Source organism: Muntiacus reevesi, chromosome 2, assembly GCF_963930625.1.
Source record: "Muntiacus reevesi chromosome 2, mMunRee1.1, whole genome shotgun sequence".
Classification (NCBI taxonomy): domain Eukaryota; kingdom Metazoa; phylum Chordata; class Mammalia; order Artiodactyla; family Cervidae; genus Muntiacus; species Muntiacus reevesi.
Window position 1 is genome coordinate 87,884,127 of NC_089250.1, and position 21,036 is coordinate 87,905,162.

Genomic DNA, 21,036 nt, shown 5'->3' on the forward strand with positions numbered 1-21,036 from the left:
TTTTAGAGGGTTTCGGAAACTATTGAAGAATCTGGAATTCAAAAAGATAGAACTCTTTTGGGAATTTTACCTAGCTGTGGGACATCTGCAGTCATTCCCTCACCTTCCCAAGTCCAGTTCCTTCCTCATATCAGAAACTGCTAATTGATGACAGCATTTTTGCTCACTTATGTCAGTAGGGCTCTGAGATGCCCAGATCGTATTGCAGGCAGCCAGTACCAAATGATCAGAGCCAGCGCAAGAGATAAAATCTATTTACCATCCTGGGCTGAGACTTTTATTTCTGTCTTCCTTTCTGTTTATGGCATGCCATCAGCTTAAGTCACTGTTGGATCAGAGTAAATAGATTCCATTTTGAAAGCGCACCGCCAACTCTGTTACGGGACTGAACACTTCAAAGACTCTGGTTTGCTTACATGTTGAAACAGTCTTTTTACCAGGTGAAACTGGGGTACGTTGAAAGATTTATTTAGTCTCAGAGAGATATTGACTTTCTTGCTCAGCATAGAACAAGCATGCCTTGTGATAAACAGCATGATCTGCTGTTAGAGAAGCTTAATGTTCTATCTCAGTTTTGAAACACCTTTTAGTTAAAAATAGAGCAATTTGCATTTCTCCCTTCTCATTTGTGAGTCCTGAGTATTCTAATGGTCTCAGATAGACTCCCCACTTTAAAAAAATAGCACCTATTAAATGCCGTGAATTGACTGAATGTGTTGAACAAATTGTCAAGGGGATCCTTAGGAAAAAAGAAAAGCTCACCCACATTCAACCTAACATACCCAGAGCTATGATTCCACTTCTTATTTAATGATGCTTTTGTTTATGACTTTTATGCTTACACTTTGCACTACTGGAATTGATTTTTTTCCCCTTTTATCTCTGCTGTGTTGTGATGGATTGAAGGGCCCTTGTGAGCAATTTCAGCATGTCAGCTGCCTTGCCAAGGATGTGTTTCTCTATATGGTTCTTGATATGTATTTATATCCGTGATCTTTATTATTCTCACTTGATTGAAGCAGATTGAGAGACTGGGGTTTAATTTTGCTCTCTGGAATATTAATTAGAGGAAGAAATTTTATTCCTCTTTTAATTTCATATTCTTTTTGACTCATCCAAGATGGTAGCAAGTAACATGTAAATGGACTCCCTCGTTGACTTAACTATTTGACAGTGATATACAGAATCAACCAGAATGTTTGCTCCCTGGAGAAATGGCTCAGTAGTTAATTAGCTGGGCTTTCTGTATGTCTGGAAAAACTATGATTTCTACTTTTTTTATTACCCCTTACAAAGAGATTCTATTTTATTGATGTCAGGGACACCCAGAGGTGGAGGTACATTATTATAATTTAATGTTTCGCAAGCATCATTAACAACTGCTGTGGGAGTTTGCTCACATTCTTCCAGATACCACAGAGTTGCAGCTAAAACAGTAGCTTTTCCCCTGCATTCAGATCTTTAATATAAATATAAAACAAACTCATAGAATAGTTTTAGTTCTGAAATAGACCTTACACATCCCCTATCCCAGCCCCTTCATTTTATTATTTAAAGTGAGGAAATGGAGGTCCAGAGAGTGATGAAAAGATTTAACATTACAGTTCCCAAATCTTATATCTTTTCAAAATCTCACTTCCATGCCCTTCTCCCTAGCACATTTGAAGTATAAATATATTTTTCTAGTCAAAAGAACTCTTCACAGGCATATAAGATACCTTCCAGATCCATGGTACTTTAATTTTCAGAATAATTTCCCAAGTGTTTTCTCATTTGCCCCCCCTCCTTTTTTTATGACTCCATGTAATGCATAAAGAAGGTAATAGCATTTCTATATTCCAGTGGTGAATGTGAACAGAGTGCTGAAGTTTTTGCCTAAGGGCACATGGCTAATTCACATTGTTTTCTTTTTTTTTTTCAATTGTAAAATGGATTAGTAATAAGTACTTCATATGAATGCTGTCAGAAGTGAATGAAATTAAATTGATAATGTATATAAAGTGCCTAGCTCAGGGGTTTTCATTAAATGGTGTGGTGGGCAGGATTCTGAGATTGCCCCAAGACTCCTGCCCCCTGGTATGCCTGCACTGTATGATTTTTTCCCTCTGAATGTGGGTGATCCAGGAGGACGATGAGGTGTCACTATGTGATCAGTTACATCATCTGGCAAAGGTGGAGGGATTTTGAGATGTAACCAAAGTTCCTAACCAGTTAACTTGAAGTCAGTCAGAAGAGAGATTATCTGGATGGGTCTGACCTAATCAGGCAAGCACTTTAAGAGAAGATATAGAGGTCAGAGACAGAAGAAAGAGCAGAGACCCTCCCTGTGGCCATGAAGAAGTAAACAGTGTTGCAAATGGCCCATGGCGAGGACTGCATGTCTTGAATCTGGCCTGTCAGATCTCTAGCAGATCCCAGCAAAAGCCAGCAAGAAAATCCAGTCCTACAGCTGCAAGGAAACTGAATTCTGTGAGCCAGAAGTGAGCTTGGAAGAAGACCCAAGTCTCAGTAAAACTGCTGCCTTGGGTGGCACTGCAATCTTGTGGATTTCAGCCTGATGGAACCTGAGCAGAGGAAGCAGTCATGCCATGCCCTGATGCCTCAGGCAGTACCCCGCAAGATCATATGTTGTGTTAGTTAAGCCACTGTTTGTGGGGATTTGTTGCACTGCAGTAGAAAACCAACATAAATGGAAAGTCTTATTATTAATAGCATAATTAGCTGATGGTGATGATGTTGATAAACATAATGGTGATGCTGTTAATAGTGATACGTCTGAAGACAAATTCCAAGTTGTAATTCACTTTTATTACTCTAGACTTCAGATTATATTTTATGGGTAGATCCATGTCACTTCTAGCTATGATGGAGTGGGAATTACAAATCTTTTAGCTATCTGGACAGCTAGTAAGGTTGGGAAGAAGGGCAGATGAATATTAGATGGGCAGCAAGTACTTTCTGTCACATTCGCTTTCTAGTAAGTTGAACATGTATAATTGATCTCTTGGTTTCCCCTGGTGGCTCCGTGGTAAAGAATCTGCTGGCAATGCAGGAGACACGGGTTTGATCCCTGAGTCACAGGGAAGATTCCTTTGAGAAGGGAGAGGCAGCCCACTCCAGTATTGCCTGAAAAATGCCATGGATAGAGGAGCTGGGTAGGCTATAGTCCATGGGGTCTCAAGAGAGTCAGACATGACTTATGACTAAACACATTGGTCTCCAAACCCAGTCAACATTGGATTGGATCCTTAAGCTAATGTTGGATGCCTTTGACAGTGGCAGTGGACACTGATATGGGGGGAAAAAACAGGAGGAAGAATGATAGCTCAGTTGTTCAAAATGGAATTGCAGTTGCTTAGTAAAGTAAGATCTAGAGTCAGATTTAGATAGGATGTACAGAGTTTAAAAGGGTCAAATCCAGGAAGTGTTGTGAAACCAGCATTGGTAGGATTTGGTGGCTGTCCAGTTTGTAGAGTGGTGGATGGGGAGAGGGGAAGGTAGGTGGAAAAGAATTCCAGGCCTGCGCTATGAGCAGTGGTGGTCCCAGTAGAGATGGAAAACTATGCTAGTCCTGGCCATGCCAGTGGGAGTCTATCTTTCTCTCTTCCAAAATTCTATTGTCCTTTTGGTGTTCATGTCGGTTCTTATCTATTCTGAATATAATTAGTTCTGTGGGAAATACAGATACTCCCACAAGAACTAGTACAGTAGAAGCCTCTGTTTCCTCATGTTTAAAATGTGATCCCTGCCTTTAAAGGTGGGCTACAGTCTGAACGTGACAGTGTATGTCAAGTGGATAGTCAAGCTTTTGCTTGGTACATCGGTTCTATTTTCGTTGATATTGTTCGTAAGTACTTTTCTTCACCCCTAGTTTGACCATGAGCTCCTAAAGGTCATGACAATGGCCTTATATATGTTTTTTTTCATATTCTATAAAAAGTCCACTGTTGCCTAAAAGATACTCTATAAACTTTTGGGTTAAATAAATGCAGATAACAGAGAAGACGGCTATGAGAAGTAAGGCAAATAGCAGTATTTTCCAGAAAGTTTGTGTTTATTTATCTATATTTATCTATGTTGGGTGGTTTTGTTTGTTTGTTTAGTCACTAAGTTGTGTCTGACTCTTTGGAACTTCATGGACTGTAGCCCTCCAGGCTCCTCTGTCCTTGGAATTTTCCAGGCAAGAATACTGGACTGGGTTGCCATTTCCTTCTCCAGGAGATCTCCCCGAACCAGGGATCAAACCCACATCTCCCACATCTCCCACATCTCCTGCATTGGCAGGTGGACTCTTTACCACTGAGCCGCCAGTCAGTATTTTCCAGAAAGTCTGTGTGCATGTGCTTATTTATCTACATTTATCTATGTTGGGTAGTGCCTGTCAGTCTTTCTTGCTAGCGAGTAAGCTCATTTTCCCCCAGCACCTATTCTTAAAGGTCAGATTGACTTTTTTTGACCACACTGTGTGAAATGAAAAAAGGTATGAAATAAGGAAACCTTCTTTAAGCAGACAGTGAAGTCTTACTCATAGTATTTGTTAATGTGACCATTTATTTACTTACTGAACACATATTAACTGGCTGTTTGAATTAAGCTCATTATTAGGCCCTGGGGCTGCCCGCTGGGTGTTCGGGACCATGAGGATGTCAACAGGGGCTGCTGTGGGATGAGCACTGGGTGTGGGGGGCTCTGGAGGTGCCCATGTATGCTCAGAAGTGCCTGCCAGCCGCATGGTGACCGATGGCCGTGAGATAGACACAGAATCTGATCTTCTGGGAACTTGAGGGGCACAGAGTTTCTTTTACTTCAATATAAGATTCATGTCAAAATAGTCCTAGAAATAGGACTTACATCAAAGTGATATGATTGAGGTCTTATTTTAGGATATATGAAAACCTGGATTCAGAAATGCCCTGATGTGTAATGGGCTAAAAAAAATCTATTGCTTTTCCCTTAAAATGACTGTGTGAATCTGATACGAAGGGCAGAGCAAAGTGAAATTTGGTCCATTTGCTTCTCTTTATGACCAAATTCTGTTTGCCCTGTAAATTCCATCATAGAGATGTCTCAGATTTTGCAGAAAAAAAATGCTGAAACTAGGATTCTCTTTAGAGAGGTACTTTCATACAAAGCTGAACTTCCTTATGTGTTTTCATCAAAAGAATTCCCAAATGCATATGAAATCTACCACAGAATTGTAGGACTATTAGACAGTTTTATTTCTACCTCATAAAAATATTTCAAAACCTGTGGGAGTTTTATGAAGCCAGCACTCATCAATCCATATCATTCCCAATTCAGGGGCCCATGAGACTCCTCTCAAAGCAAATTAGGAACATTGATTTTTGAAGCAAACTGTCACATGATATACACTTCATATCAGTGCATAATAGGCTTAAAATCTTATCTCTGTCCCTCAAAATATATGTATTTGTGTGTGTTTATATGTGTGTGTGTATTTGTGTGTCTGTGTACATTTCTGTATATATGTGTGTGAGTAAAATAAATTTTATATAGTTATATAAAATTCAAGACATACATGTACATTTAAAATATGAAAATATTTTTTAAATGTAGGGTGTTCTACTATATTTTAAAAAATCCACTAAAAATGTCAGCAGCATCTCCCCTCTTCCTTTCCACTTCTCTTTGCAGAAATAAGACTATTTGAGCAATGAACTGAAACTTTCAGATAAAATACCCAGTGCATCTGATTGTTTTCTTTCAAAATCCTTCTTCAGATCTGTGGTTCTGTTCTTTCTCAAGTGTCAATGTTTTCTCCTCTATCCCAAAATTAAAATGAAAATATCCTGGGACTTCCCTCGTGATCCAGTGGTTAAGACTCCCTGCTTCTACTGCAGGAGACAGGGATTCAATCCCTGGTTTGGGAAACTAAGATCCCACCTGCTGCATGGTGTGGCCAAATAAATAATTTATTTATTAAAGTACATTTTAAAAATTAAAAAATATAAACATCCTCAAATGCATTTTTTTTAAACTATATTTCTGAACTTGACAGGCTCAACTCCTGCTAGAAGTTTGGCTCCTTAGCTGCTCCTGAGTCTGTGGCAAGCCCCATCCATCCCATAGTTAGTCTTCTACAGGGCTCCCACCTGTCCTGGGCAGTCCTGCCCAAAGAGCCCGGACAGGGAGGCAAGCCAAGGCCCTGGAGGGAGTTGTAGGTGCGGTGACGCGGTGACTCGGTGACTCGGGACTGAACAGCCTGGAGGGGATTAAGTGAGAAAGGAATGGAGTGAGATTAAGCAGAAAGGAATGGAAGAAATGGACAAAGCCATTTTATCTTGCTGTGTTCCCCCCACCCCAAATCATAATTATGTAAAATGATCCTGAATAGTTCCTTCTTGTTCTCAATTTGTTTATTTAGTTGTGTGTGTGTTAAATTGCAGAGCTGTTAAAACAGTTATTCCTATGCAGTTTGCAGCAGGTTTCTTCTTCCTTCTTTCTCAGGCAACCTTGTCTCTTAACTCTCCATGGAAAATATCTGTGTTTTAAAATAACTGGGAAATGGAAATGCTAATGTTTCCTTAATTGTACTTTATTGAGTCATCAATGTCAGGAAGTTTTTCCTTAAATTACATCCAGATTCCCTTGCTGATGTCAAAGATTATTTCCTTTAGTTTTATCTTCAGTCAGTGACACCCAGCTGTCTCTCTTCCCAGTGCAAAAAGTTTGGGGTTGATAAACCATAAAGGTTATTTCCATTCAGTGTATTTTCTGCATGCTTAACTCTTCCTGTGAACTTCATATTTGTTTGAGAGGGGTACCTTTTAAAATCTTTCTTATTTTTAATTTTTTTATTTTAAACTTCTTATTTTATATTGGAGTATAACAACTTTTGTGATAGTTTCATTTGGACAGCAAAGGAGCTCAGCCATACATATACATGTATCCATTCTCCCCTAGACTCCCCTCCCATCCACGCTGCCACATAACACTGAGCAGTTTCCTATGCTATACAGTAGGTCCTTGTTGGTTATCCATTTTAAATATAGCAATGTGTACATGTCAATCCCAAGCTCCCAATCTATCCCTTTCCCCCATCCTTCCCCCCTGGTAACCATAAATTCATTCTCTAAGTCTGTGAGTTAGAGTGGCACCTTTATAATTAACCTAGCAGGACACATTCTCTAGCATACCCAGACCTTGCTTGAATGCAGGTTCATACAGCCTTGAAGAATTATACCCTTGCATGATTTGTAATATGCTCTTCTCAAGTTCATTCCTTTGCAACCACGCTCTTTAGTCAGGCCTCTAGAAATCCGCGTCTGAGCCCCTCTCAAATAACTTCTTCCTTTGGGCTAGCACCCTACCATGTGTTATAACAAACCCTAAAACAGGCATTTATCTAAAAAGATGTCCAATACTATTGAATGTCAGAGATACAATAATAAAACAACCTGTAAAGCTGGGAGCTCTTATCAATTATAGTGATACCCAGCCTTTTGAAATGGGAAGTCATGAGATGTCCACATACTTTGCACATTTTGGCTGTAGAAGTATTTAAGGTGGTGTAAGATACAGTGCACTGAAGTAGGGGCTTGGTACTGATCTTGCCACTTTGAGTGAGTCTCTTCCATTCTCCCTATCTTATTATTTGATTAATAATTTGAAGGGATGATATTAGCTCAGTTAGAAGATCTCTTCCAAATTGAAAATAATCTTTCCTGAAGATGGCATGGTTTTGCAAATGTTGGCATTCTGAACATGAAAAAATAACTCATGTATATCCAATAGTCTTTTCTAGCCTTGATTCCCTGAGAAATTTTACCTCCTGTTTTATATATTATATAACTGTATCTGTTGAAAAAATGAACAATGCTAAGACCTTGGAGCTTGAAGGTGTTGCCAGTAGAAAGCCTAGGGAGATGCAGGTGGTCTGCCTTTTTGCAGTCTGCCCAAGCTCAGGGGAGCCCAGGTTCTTTCTGGGAAGAGTTGTTTGAGGATCTGAGTTTGGGGTAGGAAATATGCACAGCCACACCTGGAATTTGAACTCCTTGCCAACCTTCATCTCACCCTGCTTCTTGGAAGAATAACTGTGCCACTCTGGCGTCATCTCATTTTTACATTGTTAAAGGAAATATTGTCCCTTCTCTTCTGTCCCTGTGGCCACAGAGCTGTTCAGTCATCTAACAAATGATCCTACCTCTTATGTCTCCTGCATTGGCAGGTGGGATCTTAGCCCACCAGGCTTCTCTGTCCATGGAATTCTCCAAGCAAGAATACTGGAGTGGGTTGCCGTTCCCTTCTCCAGGGGATCTTCCCAACCCAGGGATCGAACCCAAGTCTCCTGCACTGCAGGCAGATTCTTTACCATCTGAGCCACTAGGGAAACAGTCTTTACCACTAGTGCCACCTAAAAAGCTTAAAAGCTTGCCCAGTATCTTTGTGCTAATAATCAGCAGAGTTGGGAGGGAACCGGCAGTCCTGCACCAGAGCCCATGCTTTTAACTACTGCTCTGCACTGGGAAAAACCAACCTTCTGTGTCTGTGTAGATAACCTGAATAAAATGATCCAGGCAGTTCCCTTCTTAGGTCTGCATCACAGGATAAGGAAGTAACGGTTGCTCAAATCCAGGGCATCGGTACCATACGTATTTATTAAGGGCCTTTCAGGGCCTGGGCCCTGTGCAGAGTGTTCAGAATACACTGGGGTGAAACATGAGTCTCTGCTGTCAACGGGCTCGACCCAGTGGAGGGATCACAGATTAATCAAGTGATCTTTATACAGACCTGTAGTGACAAGCTGAGATAAATACTAAGAAGTAGAAGGAATGGGGACAATGTCCCTCCCCTCTAGCTCCACTGTTTCCTATTAGATATTTTTACCTCCTGTTCTCTTGCCTGCCAACTGCTAGTTTAGTAGGTAAAGAGGGAGGGTCCCTCAGTACTAGGAGCTGTCCTTTCACGTTTACACTGCAGAGATTTAATTAAGTGGAGAGTAAATGAGAGGAGAATTAGATAAGGGTATTGGGTGAATAAAAGTAGGTAAACTTAATTATTTAAGTATATTTAGTTTCACTTTAATTTATTGTCTGCGAAGACCATCCAACATGAGTGCCCTTTCTTTTCCAATTAATAAAAAACTAACATCGGCATACTTTGCAGCATGGAAGGCCATTTCAAATATCACTAAGGCATTGCAGCAGTATTTCAGGAAGGGTGTCGTTGTCACCTTTTTACAGAAGCAGAAGCTGAACCACTAAGTCCCTTCCAGAGAATAATTCATTCCAGGAAGTGATGAGCCTGGAATCCACTTCTGCTGACATATATTCTCCTGACTTGTTTCTCCTTGTTCCTTTCAGGGACCATTATTTTCATGGTCATGGTTACTAAATCCTTCTCATAGTTATTTTTTCCTTTTTGCATTCTTAAATGAGCTGCATGTGAAAGGAAGCCCTCTGCCTTCACGAAATTGTGAATAAACATGCAAAGAGGCAAGCACAGAGAAATCAGAGGGAGGAAATGGCATTTAGCAGGTTTCTCTCTCTCAGAAAACTTTTTGTCCATGTTTTTGTAACAACCACATATGAGAGGAAAGAGGAGAAGGTTCAGGTAAGTGTCCAGAGCAGGGAGAGGAAGAGTATAGGTAAGGATGGCAGGGGTCAGCTCCATGCACCCCCAGCGCCCCCAGAGCCCAGCTTGGTCCTCCCAGAAGCCACTACAGGGGAAGGACTGTATTCTCCGCATTTCTTCTGTGCGAGGCTCCACTTAAATGCCACTCTCTGGACTCATTGGAGCCTCTGCTTCCTGCCTAGTGAGCACCCAGCACCAGACACTTCACTGTCCATTGCCTGTCACTCCTCATCACAGTTACTCGTGTTCTTCCCTCCCTCGACACCTGTGCTGTCCTCCGCAGAGTTGTGCTCCTTGGTGCCTGGCACCTGGGAGGTGGCCAGTAAATGTGGGGTGGGTGAACTTTCAAGGAAAGACTAAAACTCCCAAGTTCCAGAATAAATTGTCTGTCACTGGGGGTGTGGTTGGAGTGAAAAAAAATAGTTTTAAGGTCATGAGATATCTTCGCTCTGATAGTCTATCATTTCTGTGGCATTTCACTGCCTGGCCCACATGATCTAAGCTACCTATTTTCTTCACCTTTTCTTTTTTAAAAAATCTATACAATGTTTTGTATATCTTTATTATTGAAATCCTTTCTGCCAAGGTGATATTGAAGGTGGTGAACTGCAAAAGAATATTTCTTTTTCTTTTTTTTAATTGGACGATATTTGCTTTAGAGTGTTGTGCTACTTTCTGCTGAACAGCAATGTAAATCAGCTGTAAATATACATATATCCCTTCCTTCTTGAGCCTTCCTCCCACTCACTCCCAGCCCCACCCTCTTTCCTTGTTGAAACATTTTTTTCACAGGGGTCATAGAAGAGGGATGAATGTACTCATGAAAACTGATTGTGTAGTCATTCTCTCAAGGATGGGTTGATGTGGTAACATTGGTGCCAAGTACAGGTCAAAGGAGATGCAAACTGCCCCTCCTTAGGGAATCCCCACAGGGCAAGTCCTACCCATGCCCACGAGTAACAGGACTAAGATATCTTAAAAACTGAAGTTGATGTGTATTAAAGATGGTTCTGATGCAAGGGGAGAGCTTCTATTTGTCTGGGAAGTCAGAGAGATTATACAAAACAGGTGGGACTTTTTATACTGGGCACTGAGGCATGGATAGGAGTTCACCAGGCAGAGGGAATGAACTCTGATTCAGGGTGGAAGAGATCTCTGGGCAGATGAAATGTTGTACATGAAGAAGGTGGGGTGGTGGGGGCAGGAGGCAACACATCTTTATGGCTTTGCTGCTGTGAATCTCCTAAATGTGTGGAAGGAGGCTGAAGAATTGAGCTTGGGCCAGATCTTAGCTGACTTTTGACTTCCTGTGGAGTAGATTATTTTGGTAGGCAATAGGAATCTCTGAAAAATACTGATGGAGGACAATCATGTGACTGATCTGCATTTTATGGGAGGAGGTCCACTCTTTTGTGACAAGGGGGATGAATCATGGGGTTAGTGGAGTGAGAAGTGTTGTAGGGAGGGATGTGGAGACCATCGTTAGATCTTCCCATTATGAAGCTGTTAGCAATAGCCCTGGAACGAGGCAGTGGACGGCTGACCCTGTTGGATGCAATGAAAGGAAGGGACCAACTGGAGGTGTGTTGCAAGGTGCATCGATAACACGTTAGGACCAGCTGACTGTGGATAGAAGGAGAGGAAACAGCCCAGGACAGTCTGGCACAGAGCACTGGGTACCAGTCACCAAGTAGAGGCTGCTCAGAACCTCTCATACCAACAACTTTTAAAAATGGCCAGGTGTATAGAAAAGTACCCTTGCAGCAACCCTTGTGTATGTGTTATTTTCTGAAGAACAGCAAGCTAACACAGTGTTCAGAGATGTAAAGTAACTTAACCAAGGCCACACAGCACATCCCTGGCAGGACTAGGATTCAAATCCATGTCGGCTTGCCTTGAAGCCTGTGCTGTGAGGAGGTGCCCCGCGTGACAGAAGCACTGGCTGGTGAGGAGCCTCCTGCAAGGCTGACAGGGGCATTGGAGGAGAGGGGAGAGCACCCTGGCTTTGCAGTGTAACTGAGGGGGGGAACCTTTGCATTTTTATTTTGCTTTATTGACATCTAGTTGATTTACAATATCATGTTAGTTTCATAAAGATATCAGCAACTTCAGCATCTTTATAGGCAGGGCAGTTTCTGTTCAGTTGCTAAGTTGTATCTGATTCTTTGCAGCCCCATGAACTGCAGCATACCAGGCTTCTCTGTCCTTAACTATTTCCCTGAGTCTGCTCAAACTCATGTCCATTGAGTCAGTGATGCCATCCAACCAGGTAGGGCAGTAGGGACCAATGAAAAAAAAGAAAACTACAGGCCAATATCACTGATGAACATAGATGCAAAAATCCTTAACAAAATTCTAGCAAACAGAATCCAACAGCATATTAAAAAGATCATACATCATGACCAAGTGGGCTTTATCCAAGGGATGCAAGGATTCTTCAATATTTGCAAATCAATCAATGTGATACACCACATTAACAAATTGAAAGATAAAAACCATATGATTATCTCAATAGATCCAGAGAAAGCCTTTGACAAAATTCAATATCCATTTATGATAAAAACCCTCCAGAAAGCAGGCATAGAAAGAACATACCTCAACATAATAGAAGCCATATATAATAAACCCACAGCAAACATTATCCTCAATGGTGAAAAATTGAAAGCATTTCCCCTAAAGTCAGTAACAAGACTAGGGTGCCCCCTCTCACCACTACTATTCAACATAGTTTTGGAAATTTTAGCCACAGCAATCAGAGAAGAAAAAGAAATAAAAGGAATCCAGATTGGAAAAGAAGTAAAACTTACAGTGTTTGCAGATGACACAATCCTCTACATAGAAAACCCTAAAGACACCACCAGAAAATTACTAGAGCTAATCAATGAATATAGTAAAGTTGCAGGATATAAAATTAATACACAGAAATCCCTTGTATTCCTATACACTAACAATGAGAAAACAGGAAGAGAAATTAAGGAAACAATTTCATTCACCATCGCAACGAAAATAATAAAATACTTAGGAATAAATCTACCTAAAGAAACAAAAGACCTATATATATAAAACGCTGATGAAAGAAATCAAAGATGACACAAATAGATGAAGAAATATACCATGTTCATGGATTGGAAGAATCAATACAGTGAAAATGAGTACACTACCCAAAGCAATCTACAGATTCAGTGCAATCCCTATCAAGCTACCAGTGGTATTTTTCACAGAACTAGAACAAATAATTTCATGATTTGTATGGAAATACAAAAAACCTCGAATAGCCAAAGCAATCTTGAGAAAGAAGAATGGAACTGGAGGAATCAACCTGCCTGACTTCAGGCTCTACTACAAAGCCACAGTCATCAAGACAGTATGGTACTGGCACAAAGACAGAAATATAGATCAATGAAACAAAATAGAAAGCCCAAAGATAAATCCACTCACCTATGGACACCTTATCTTTGACAAAGGAGGCAAGAATATACAATGCAGAAAAGACAATCTCTTTAACAAGTGGTGCTGGGAAAACTGGTCAACCACTTATAAAAGAATGAAACTAGAACACTTTCTAACACCATACACAAAAATAAACTCAAAAAGGATTAAAGATCTAAATGTAAGACCAGAAACTATAAAACTCCTAGAGGAAAGCACAGGCAAAACACTTTCTGACATAAATCACAGCAGGATTCTCTATGACCCACCTCCCAGAGTAATGGAAATAAAAGCAAAATTAAATGGGACCTAATGAAACTTAAAAGCTTTTGCACAACAAAGGAAACTATAAGCAAGGCAAAAAGACAGCCTTCAGAATGGGAGAAAATAATAGCAAACAAAGCAACTGACAAAGAATTAATCTCAAAAATATACAAGCAGCTCCTGCGGCTCAATTCCAGAAAAATAAATGACCCAATCAAAAAATGGGCCAAAGAACTGAACAGACATTTCTCCAAAGAAGACATACAGATGGCTAACAAGCACAGGAAAAGATGCTCAACATCACTCATTATCAGAGAAATGCAAATCAAAACCACAATGAGGTAGCATCTCATGCTGGTCAGAATGGCTGCTATCAAAAAGTCTACATACAATAAATGCTGAAGAGGGTGCAGAGAAAAGGGAACCCTCTTACACTGTTGGTGGGAATACAAACTAGTACAGCCACCATGGAGAACAGTGTGGAGATTCCTTTAAAAAACTGGAAATTGAACTGCCACATGACCCAGCAATCCCTCTGCTGGGCATACACACTGAGGAAACCAGAATTGAGAGAGACATGTGTACCCCAGTGTTCATCGCAGCACTGTTTACAATAGCTAGGACATGGAAGCAACCTAGATGTCCATCAATAGACGAATGGATAAGAAAGCTGTGGTACATATATACAGTGGAGTATTACTCAGCTGTTAATGCATTTGAATCAGTTCTAATGAAGTGGTTGAAACTGGAGCCAATTATACAGAGTGAAGTAAGTTAGAAAGAAAAACAGCAATACAGTGTATTAATGCATATATATGGAATTTAGAAAGATGGTAACGATGACCCTATATGTGAGACAGCAAAAGAGACACAGATGTAAAGAATAGTCTTTTGGACTCTGTAGGAGAAGGCAAGGGCGGAATGATTCGAGAGAATAGCATTGAAACATGTACATTATCATATGTGAAACAGATCGCCAGTCCAGGTTCGATGCATGAGACAGGGTGCTCAGGGCTGCTGCACTGGGATGACCCTGAGGGATGGGATGGGGAGGGGAGGGAGGTGGGAGCAGGGTTCAGGATGGGGAACACATGTACATCCATGGCTGATTCATGTCAATGTCTAGCAAAAACCACCACAATATTGTAAAATAATTATCCTCCAATTAAAATAAATAAAAAAAGAGAGAGGATGTCTGTCCTCCATGTTGGGATGTGTGTGGACTAAGAGGAGGACTTCATGGGCATGAAGAGAGGGTTGGCCCGAGAAAGAAAGAAGGACCCCTGTCCCTGGGCATGGGAAGATGGGGCTGAGAGGGGGCTTTGCTGACTCCAAAGGGAAGAGAAGAAGGAAGCAGAGAATGCTTTTCTCACTGCTCTGGAATTCGCCAGCAAATTTGATGGGAAGAATCAGGAAAATAACAGGTAAAGCCCTGGAGCCTTCAGAACCCCAGAGGTTCCCTGCACCAACCAGAAAACACTGATCTGAGAGCCTGGAGGAGCCCTTGTGGAGACTGGACGCCTGGAGGTGCGTCAGCGGCCGGCCTTGCCACCTGATTGCTCCGCTGCAGCTCTGCAGCCCCCTCGAGGCTGGGTGCCTTCAGTTCCTTCCAGATGCTGCTCTCCAGGTCTTGGACCTTCGCTGGGGTGGAGATGGAAGGAATACTTTTAATGTCTAGGAGGGAGAGGCCTGTGAAACTGAAACCCCTCTCTGTACCCGGTACAACTTAACTCCTTCAGCACATCTGAGTGGTTACAAGTATAATCTGAGCACAGTTGACTCAGTCACTTGTATTTTTTATTTTAAGCAAAATGAACAATTTGTCCTTATCAAATAAAGCACTTGGTGAGTTAAGGAATCAAAATCTTAAGGGAGCAGTCTTGGAATCCTTTCCTCGGTCCAGCTTTTGGAAGCCATCGGCAGATTCTCTTGATGGAGGTTGAAAAGGCTGAATTTACAGAGGTTTCCTTCTTTGTGTAAAGGGCATGACCAAGCAGACCTCGGTCCCAGATCACTGCGCTGCTCACAACGGGAACACATATTCCCTGCGTCTCTTCTTTGCCCTGGGTGCAGTGCCTCGGTCATTGGCATCTGGGCTGATATCCAGTTAATTGTGAAGTATCTTGCTGTTTTCCTTTCAAGCCATTTTTCTCTTCACTGAGCCTCAGTCCACTAGTTGATTTGGTTTCTTATGCCATATTGACACATCTATAGGAGACGCGGATTTAATCCCTGGGTCAGGAAGATCCCCTGGAGGAGGGCATGGCAACCCTCTCTGTACTCTTGCTTGCAGAATCCCATGGACAGAGGAGCCTGGCGGCCTACAGTCCATAGGGTCGCAAAGAATTGGGCATGACTGAAGTGACCGAGCTTGCATGCACTCACTCCCTTTTAACCACTGATTAAATAAATATTAATAAATGCAGTCTTTATAGTTGTTATTAAGTATTGAATTAAAAAGCAGCAGTTCCATCTTATAAAAATCCTGTACTTAATTTCAGAAAAGATGAAGTAAATATATTCTTATAGATGTGTACAATTTGTTTGAAATACCCTCTCAAAATCAGTGCTGGTACATTCACGGGCAAGATTTCCAGGAGCCATCAGGTGTTTGCATGTCCACTGGTGGGAATGATCCCAGGGCACCATGTCTATCCAGCTGGACCTTGGGGAAGCCAGCTGAGTATGTTCTGGAATGTGATCCTGCTCTTCCACACCCAGCCGTGGAATGACTTGGCTCTCTGATCTTTTGCTCAGGAACCCTGGAGCACGCAGCACATTCCGGCGCTGTTTTCAGCTTTCTGTGGCCTCTTGGTTGCACTTTCCTACCATCTGAGCAGGCAGAGCAGCGACCCCTCTGTGCTCCTGTGAGTAACACACACACACAGCTGTCCACTGGCCCTGCAGCCTCACCCTCTCATCCAGTGCTCGGGGTGCTTGACCTCTTGCCCTGTTAAACCAGCTGGTCCCTGAGTGATGGTGGGAGAAACCCAGGACTAACCAGAAATGAATGAAAACCAGAGGTCAAGTTCAAGGACACACTGAACCTTGGCCCTGGTGCTTTTGGAGTAAAACTCACAAAGCCAGGGATAGATGTCCTCTTATACCCAGGCACTGTCTTTGACCTTCCCTTGGGGAATTGCATGAGAAGCACCAACCTTGACAAGTAGGCCCTCTGGGTCCATGAGGCGGCACCACTACCTTTATGCCAGGGGGATAAAGTCTACTCTGGGGAGACTAGACTTGCCTCTCTGAAAGGAAAGGTTTTGTTTTGTTGCTTTTTGTTCTTAGTATGGGCAGTGCCCTCTGGATTTAAAGTGAAGTCTGTGCCAAAGTTTTAAAATGTGTTTAATAATAACCCTTAGTCACTAGAAAATATACCTTCAAATCTTTCCTTTCTTTGTATCTTTTAAGTGTTTGATAAATATGCACTTTGGACCTGAAAACCCTTCAGGTGATGCCATAGTTTCAGGTACCAGTCAACCATCAACCGTCTCATTTGGCCACATTTATGGGAGATGCAGGAGACCTAGATTTGATCCCTGGGTAGGGAAGATCCCCTGGGGAAGGAAATGGCAAACCCACTCTAATATTCTTGCCTAGAGAATTCCATAGACAGAAGAGCCTGGTGGGCTACAGTTCATGGAGTCACAAAGACTTGGACACAACTGAGTGACTAACACAAGGGAGATCCTGACTTAAGTTATAAAAGTGGATAGAAGTGTTTTGCGGAAGTAGAAAAAATGATAATTTTAGGCTGTCAGGTGCAGCAAGATGAAAGACGTGGAAAATGGGAAAATTTAAATATCATTTGCACAGATTTTCTTAACAAATATTTTACCATATTGAGGGCTGGCTGAAATAAAGAATCTCTGTGAGCTTAGCTAGCTCATGACGGTCAGTGGGACCCATACCTGCTGTAGACAGCTTTAATCTGGATGGAATTTGAAAATCCACCCATTGTCTTTGTGATCACCTGCACACACTACTCTTTTTCTACATTATGAACAATTTAAAGGAGAGAACACTGACTTTTGTCCTTTGTGAGTGTGAGGTCAAAGGTGAAGCTGTTTCCCTCAGACTTTGAAATAGGCACATACTTTTTTTAGACTAGAGCAGTATTTCTTGAATTTTAATATGACGGGAATCACCTGAGGATCCTGTTACACTGCAGATTCTGATTCAGGTCTAGAGTGGGGCCTGAGATTCTGCATTTTTTTTAAGGCACATATTTTGTAAAACCTGTGTATTTTTTCCATTTTCAGGTCCTTTATTCAGTGCAAATTGTTTCATAAATTTTTACATCAAAATCTAGAAGACTTAGCTTCAGACCCTCTGCCCATGAAGATGAAAGATTCTGTGGTAAGACATTTGTGCTATATAATGTATGAAGGAGCATCTCTTCTTGGTGTGAAGTAGACTGCTGAGCTGCCTGCTCAAAGGGTGTAGACACTTTGAGTCTCTGGAAGGCTGATGCTGTGCACACCTGCCACAGGTGTTCACTTGGTCTAATGCAATTTGCCTGGATATTCAAATGAGCCACCTTCAGACAGTTCCACACACTGCTGGCCCCAAGTAGCAGGTGGGATGGGCATGAATAAAGCTGAAATGTTCAGGCAAACTGCAGTCCTCTCTGCATCTTCTGTCTCTGTCTCCTGCTGAGTTCAAGGCATTCTTTCCTGTGTATTTTGGTTCAAGGTTGACATCTGTGCATCCCTTGGGAGGGACCCTTGGGCTTTAGACTTATGGCTAGGATGTTGTGGGCTTCCCAGGTGGTAAAGAACCCACCTGCCAATGTAGGAGATGTAAGAGACGTGGGTTCTATCCCTGGGTTGGGAAAATCCTGTGAAGGAGGGCTTGGCCACCCATTCCAGTATTCTTGTCTGGAGAATCCCATGGACAGAGGAGCCAGGGCGGGCTATGGTCCATATGATTGCAGAGTCAGACATGACAGAAGTGACTTAGCATGCATGCTAGGATTTTGTGGAAGGGGCCGCCATATTGGTTGGAGCACAGAAGAGGAAAAGGAAGGAGGAAATGAAGGAAGAGAGAAAATAAAGGCTGTAAAAGAATAATATTGCTTCTTTGTTCACCAGGAAAATGGCTTGGGGGCGGTTTCAAACACCCTTTGAGCAGGTGTATCTCTTTGGTATCAACTTACAAACCTTAATAGTTTGAAAAGCAAAGCTCATTGATTAGATAATCTCCCACTTGAGTACTGAGCTTGGAGCAGTCTGCTGTCTCCCAGTCTTGCTTTTCATGCATGTGTTTTTTTATTTGTTTGTTTTTTTTTCTTTAGGAATAACAGATCAAATGAGAACCATTTAATGGGGTATTGATTGCAAGCTCCTCCAGCCAGGAGATGGATCTCATTTGTCTTGGTCTCTGGGCTCTAGTACATGGGAGCGCAAAGAGCTGGACACAGCGTAGTGACTGAGCATGCACACATGTACCACAGCACCAGGGCCTAAGGCCTAGTGGGCGCTCAATGCGTTCCACTGAATTTAGATGAGTTAAATTGCAATTCACCATTACAGCCAACATGATAGAATTTAAAAGAATTCATACTCAGACCTCTGCCTTTGAGTGTGGTTAGCGTTCAAGCTAAAGCACTGAGCATTGGTTACCGCAGGGAATCAAAGCACAAATCACTTACTAGGAATAAGGGTTTGTTAATTATTGAATTTAATTTTTACTTCCAGTTTTATTGAGATATAATTGACATTCAGCACCGTGAAATTGTGTCATTAATTTTAGGGCTGAGACACACCTAAAAGCAGGGTGTGAGGTGGAGCTTCTGGGACTGATGAGGTGCCAGCTAGCAAAGAAAGAAGACACTTGACATCCACATGTAGTGTCAGCAGCCAGACCTCTATTATTTATACCAGGAAAATTACAGGGATGAGATCAAACTCACACTCCCAGATTAATTTCCACAGTGATAGGGTGGCCTGAAGTCAACCCAAGAGTTTCCCATGGATATCTGTGAAATAACTCCCCCCCCTTGGTTTCATGATGATGAAGATGTTTTCTGATTTATTGCAGTAAAAATAATCTGTGAATTACAATGAAATCTGATGAGAAATTTGCCTAGCATACACAGATAGCATTTTATTAGTATGATTAGCTGTGTTGGGTTAGATGTTGCCTTACTTGATTTTGGTATTCGTTGAAATGCTTCTTACAATGTAGAGCACATAACTTGTAGGTGATTTAATATGATGTGTGTGTTCATTTCTCTGAAAAGATTTCTCATCTAATTATAATATTTTAAAGGGACTCTCAGATTCACCTTTTATAGTTTTTTTGTGGTATAATATCATTTATTTCCTAGTGCAAGGAAATTTCCCTCCTTGATTTTGTTTCTTTATGTCTCTCTCTGGCTGTCTTACTCTCTTTCTCTTTCCCTATGCCTGTCATCTCTCTCTTTCTTCCTTACATTTTAGTTTATGTGAGAAGTCCCTGGGTTACATCATACGCTCAGTTCTCCTATTCTGATTCACTTGGCCTGGGGAATCTACATGTTTATGAGACTGTCCACCCAGGTGATTCTGATTAGGTGCCCAACAGGCTGCTGTAAGGGACAGTGATCTAGAAATGTAGATACCCAGAACTCTAGCAGTGGGCTTACTCCATATGAGCAACACAAGTTATGCTCGCAAAGTTTATTACCACAGTTCAGTGGTTAATAAAAGTAAACTTTTCACCAGTGGTTTGCCTGGTTGACCTTTTTCCATATGCCTCGTTAGCATGATCTTTCCCTTTTTACCCTCATTTTCATCACTTTCAACATTTTTTCCCATCACATTCAGATTTGTTATTTTTATGACGTCTAGAAACAACAAACAAAGTTACCTAATTTTTATATGTATTATTCAGACTACTTCTTTTAAATAATTGGTTGTATCATCTAGGTTTTTTGAGTCCCATGCTGTCTAAATCTGCTGGGTTTGTAGTGTTGGACCAGGGCTTCTTAAGTTTCTTTTTAAAGGTTTGGGGCGTGAAGTGCTACATAAAATGCCACAGTGAATTTAAAACGTTCAGTGTACTGAGATCTATTATAGTTATTAGCTAAACACATATGGATTTATCATTAAAATAGGGAACAAAACTTTAATTGAGTGTTGTTTTAGAAGATCTGGCAAGTATAGGTCCTGAAAGAGAAAAAAAAATGTAGGTTATCGGTATGTTGTTGTATTCATGCAAAATGCATAGAAAATTTATGTCAACTATGATAAGAGAATTCATAAATACCACCAGAGACACAAAAAAATTAGAAAAGCAAAAGCATTCTAATACATTAAAAATGACCATAGAAGACATGACAAAAACATGATTGAACTCACAATAGTAACAAAACATATCAATTGATAATAGAAATGATTTTAACAAGTAGTATCAGAAACAGAGAAAGCTACAGCAGCCTATTAAAATGTAAATGAAGTCTGAAAGTGGTGATAAACAGATATAACCTGATTTTTCATGAGAAGGCTAAAATGTATTAAATGCCAAATCTCTCTAATAAATTTATGTATTTAATATAGTTCAAAACAGTTCCAAAGGAATTATATTCAAAACTTGGGGAAATAATTCTAAAGGTTCATTTAGAAGTATAGAAGGTAATAATAGTTTAACAAATCTGAAAAAGAAGAATAAGAAAGGAATTTAGCACTTTGAGGTGTAAGAGTACATTATAAAGATTGAGTGATCAGCAAAAATATGAGACTAATCCAAGATTAGAGGGTGGGA

At 41.1% G+C, this 21,036-nt stretch overlaps 1 protein-coding gene across 1 annotated transcript in view; it reads left to right on the top strand.

Moving 5' to 3' along the window:
• Positions 1-21,036, top strand: part of PCNX2 (pecanex 2) — a 300,484-nt gene that overhangs the window by 111,746 nt on the left and 167,702 nt on the right. The window contains exons 16-17 of the mRNA XM_065919838.1: positions 16,045-16,154; positions 17,553-17,649. Of these exons, the coding sequence (XP_065775910.1) occupies positions 16,045-16,154; positions 17,553-17,649 (207 nt within the window). The remainder of the gene's footprint in view (positions 1-16,044; positions 16,155-17,552; positions 17,650-21,036) is intronic.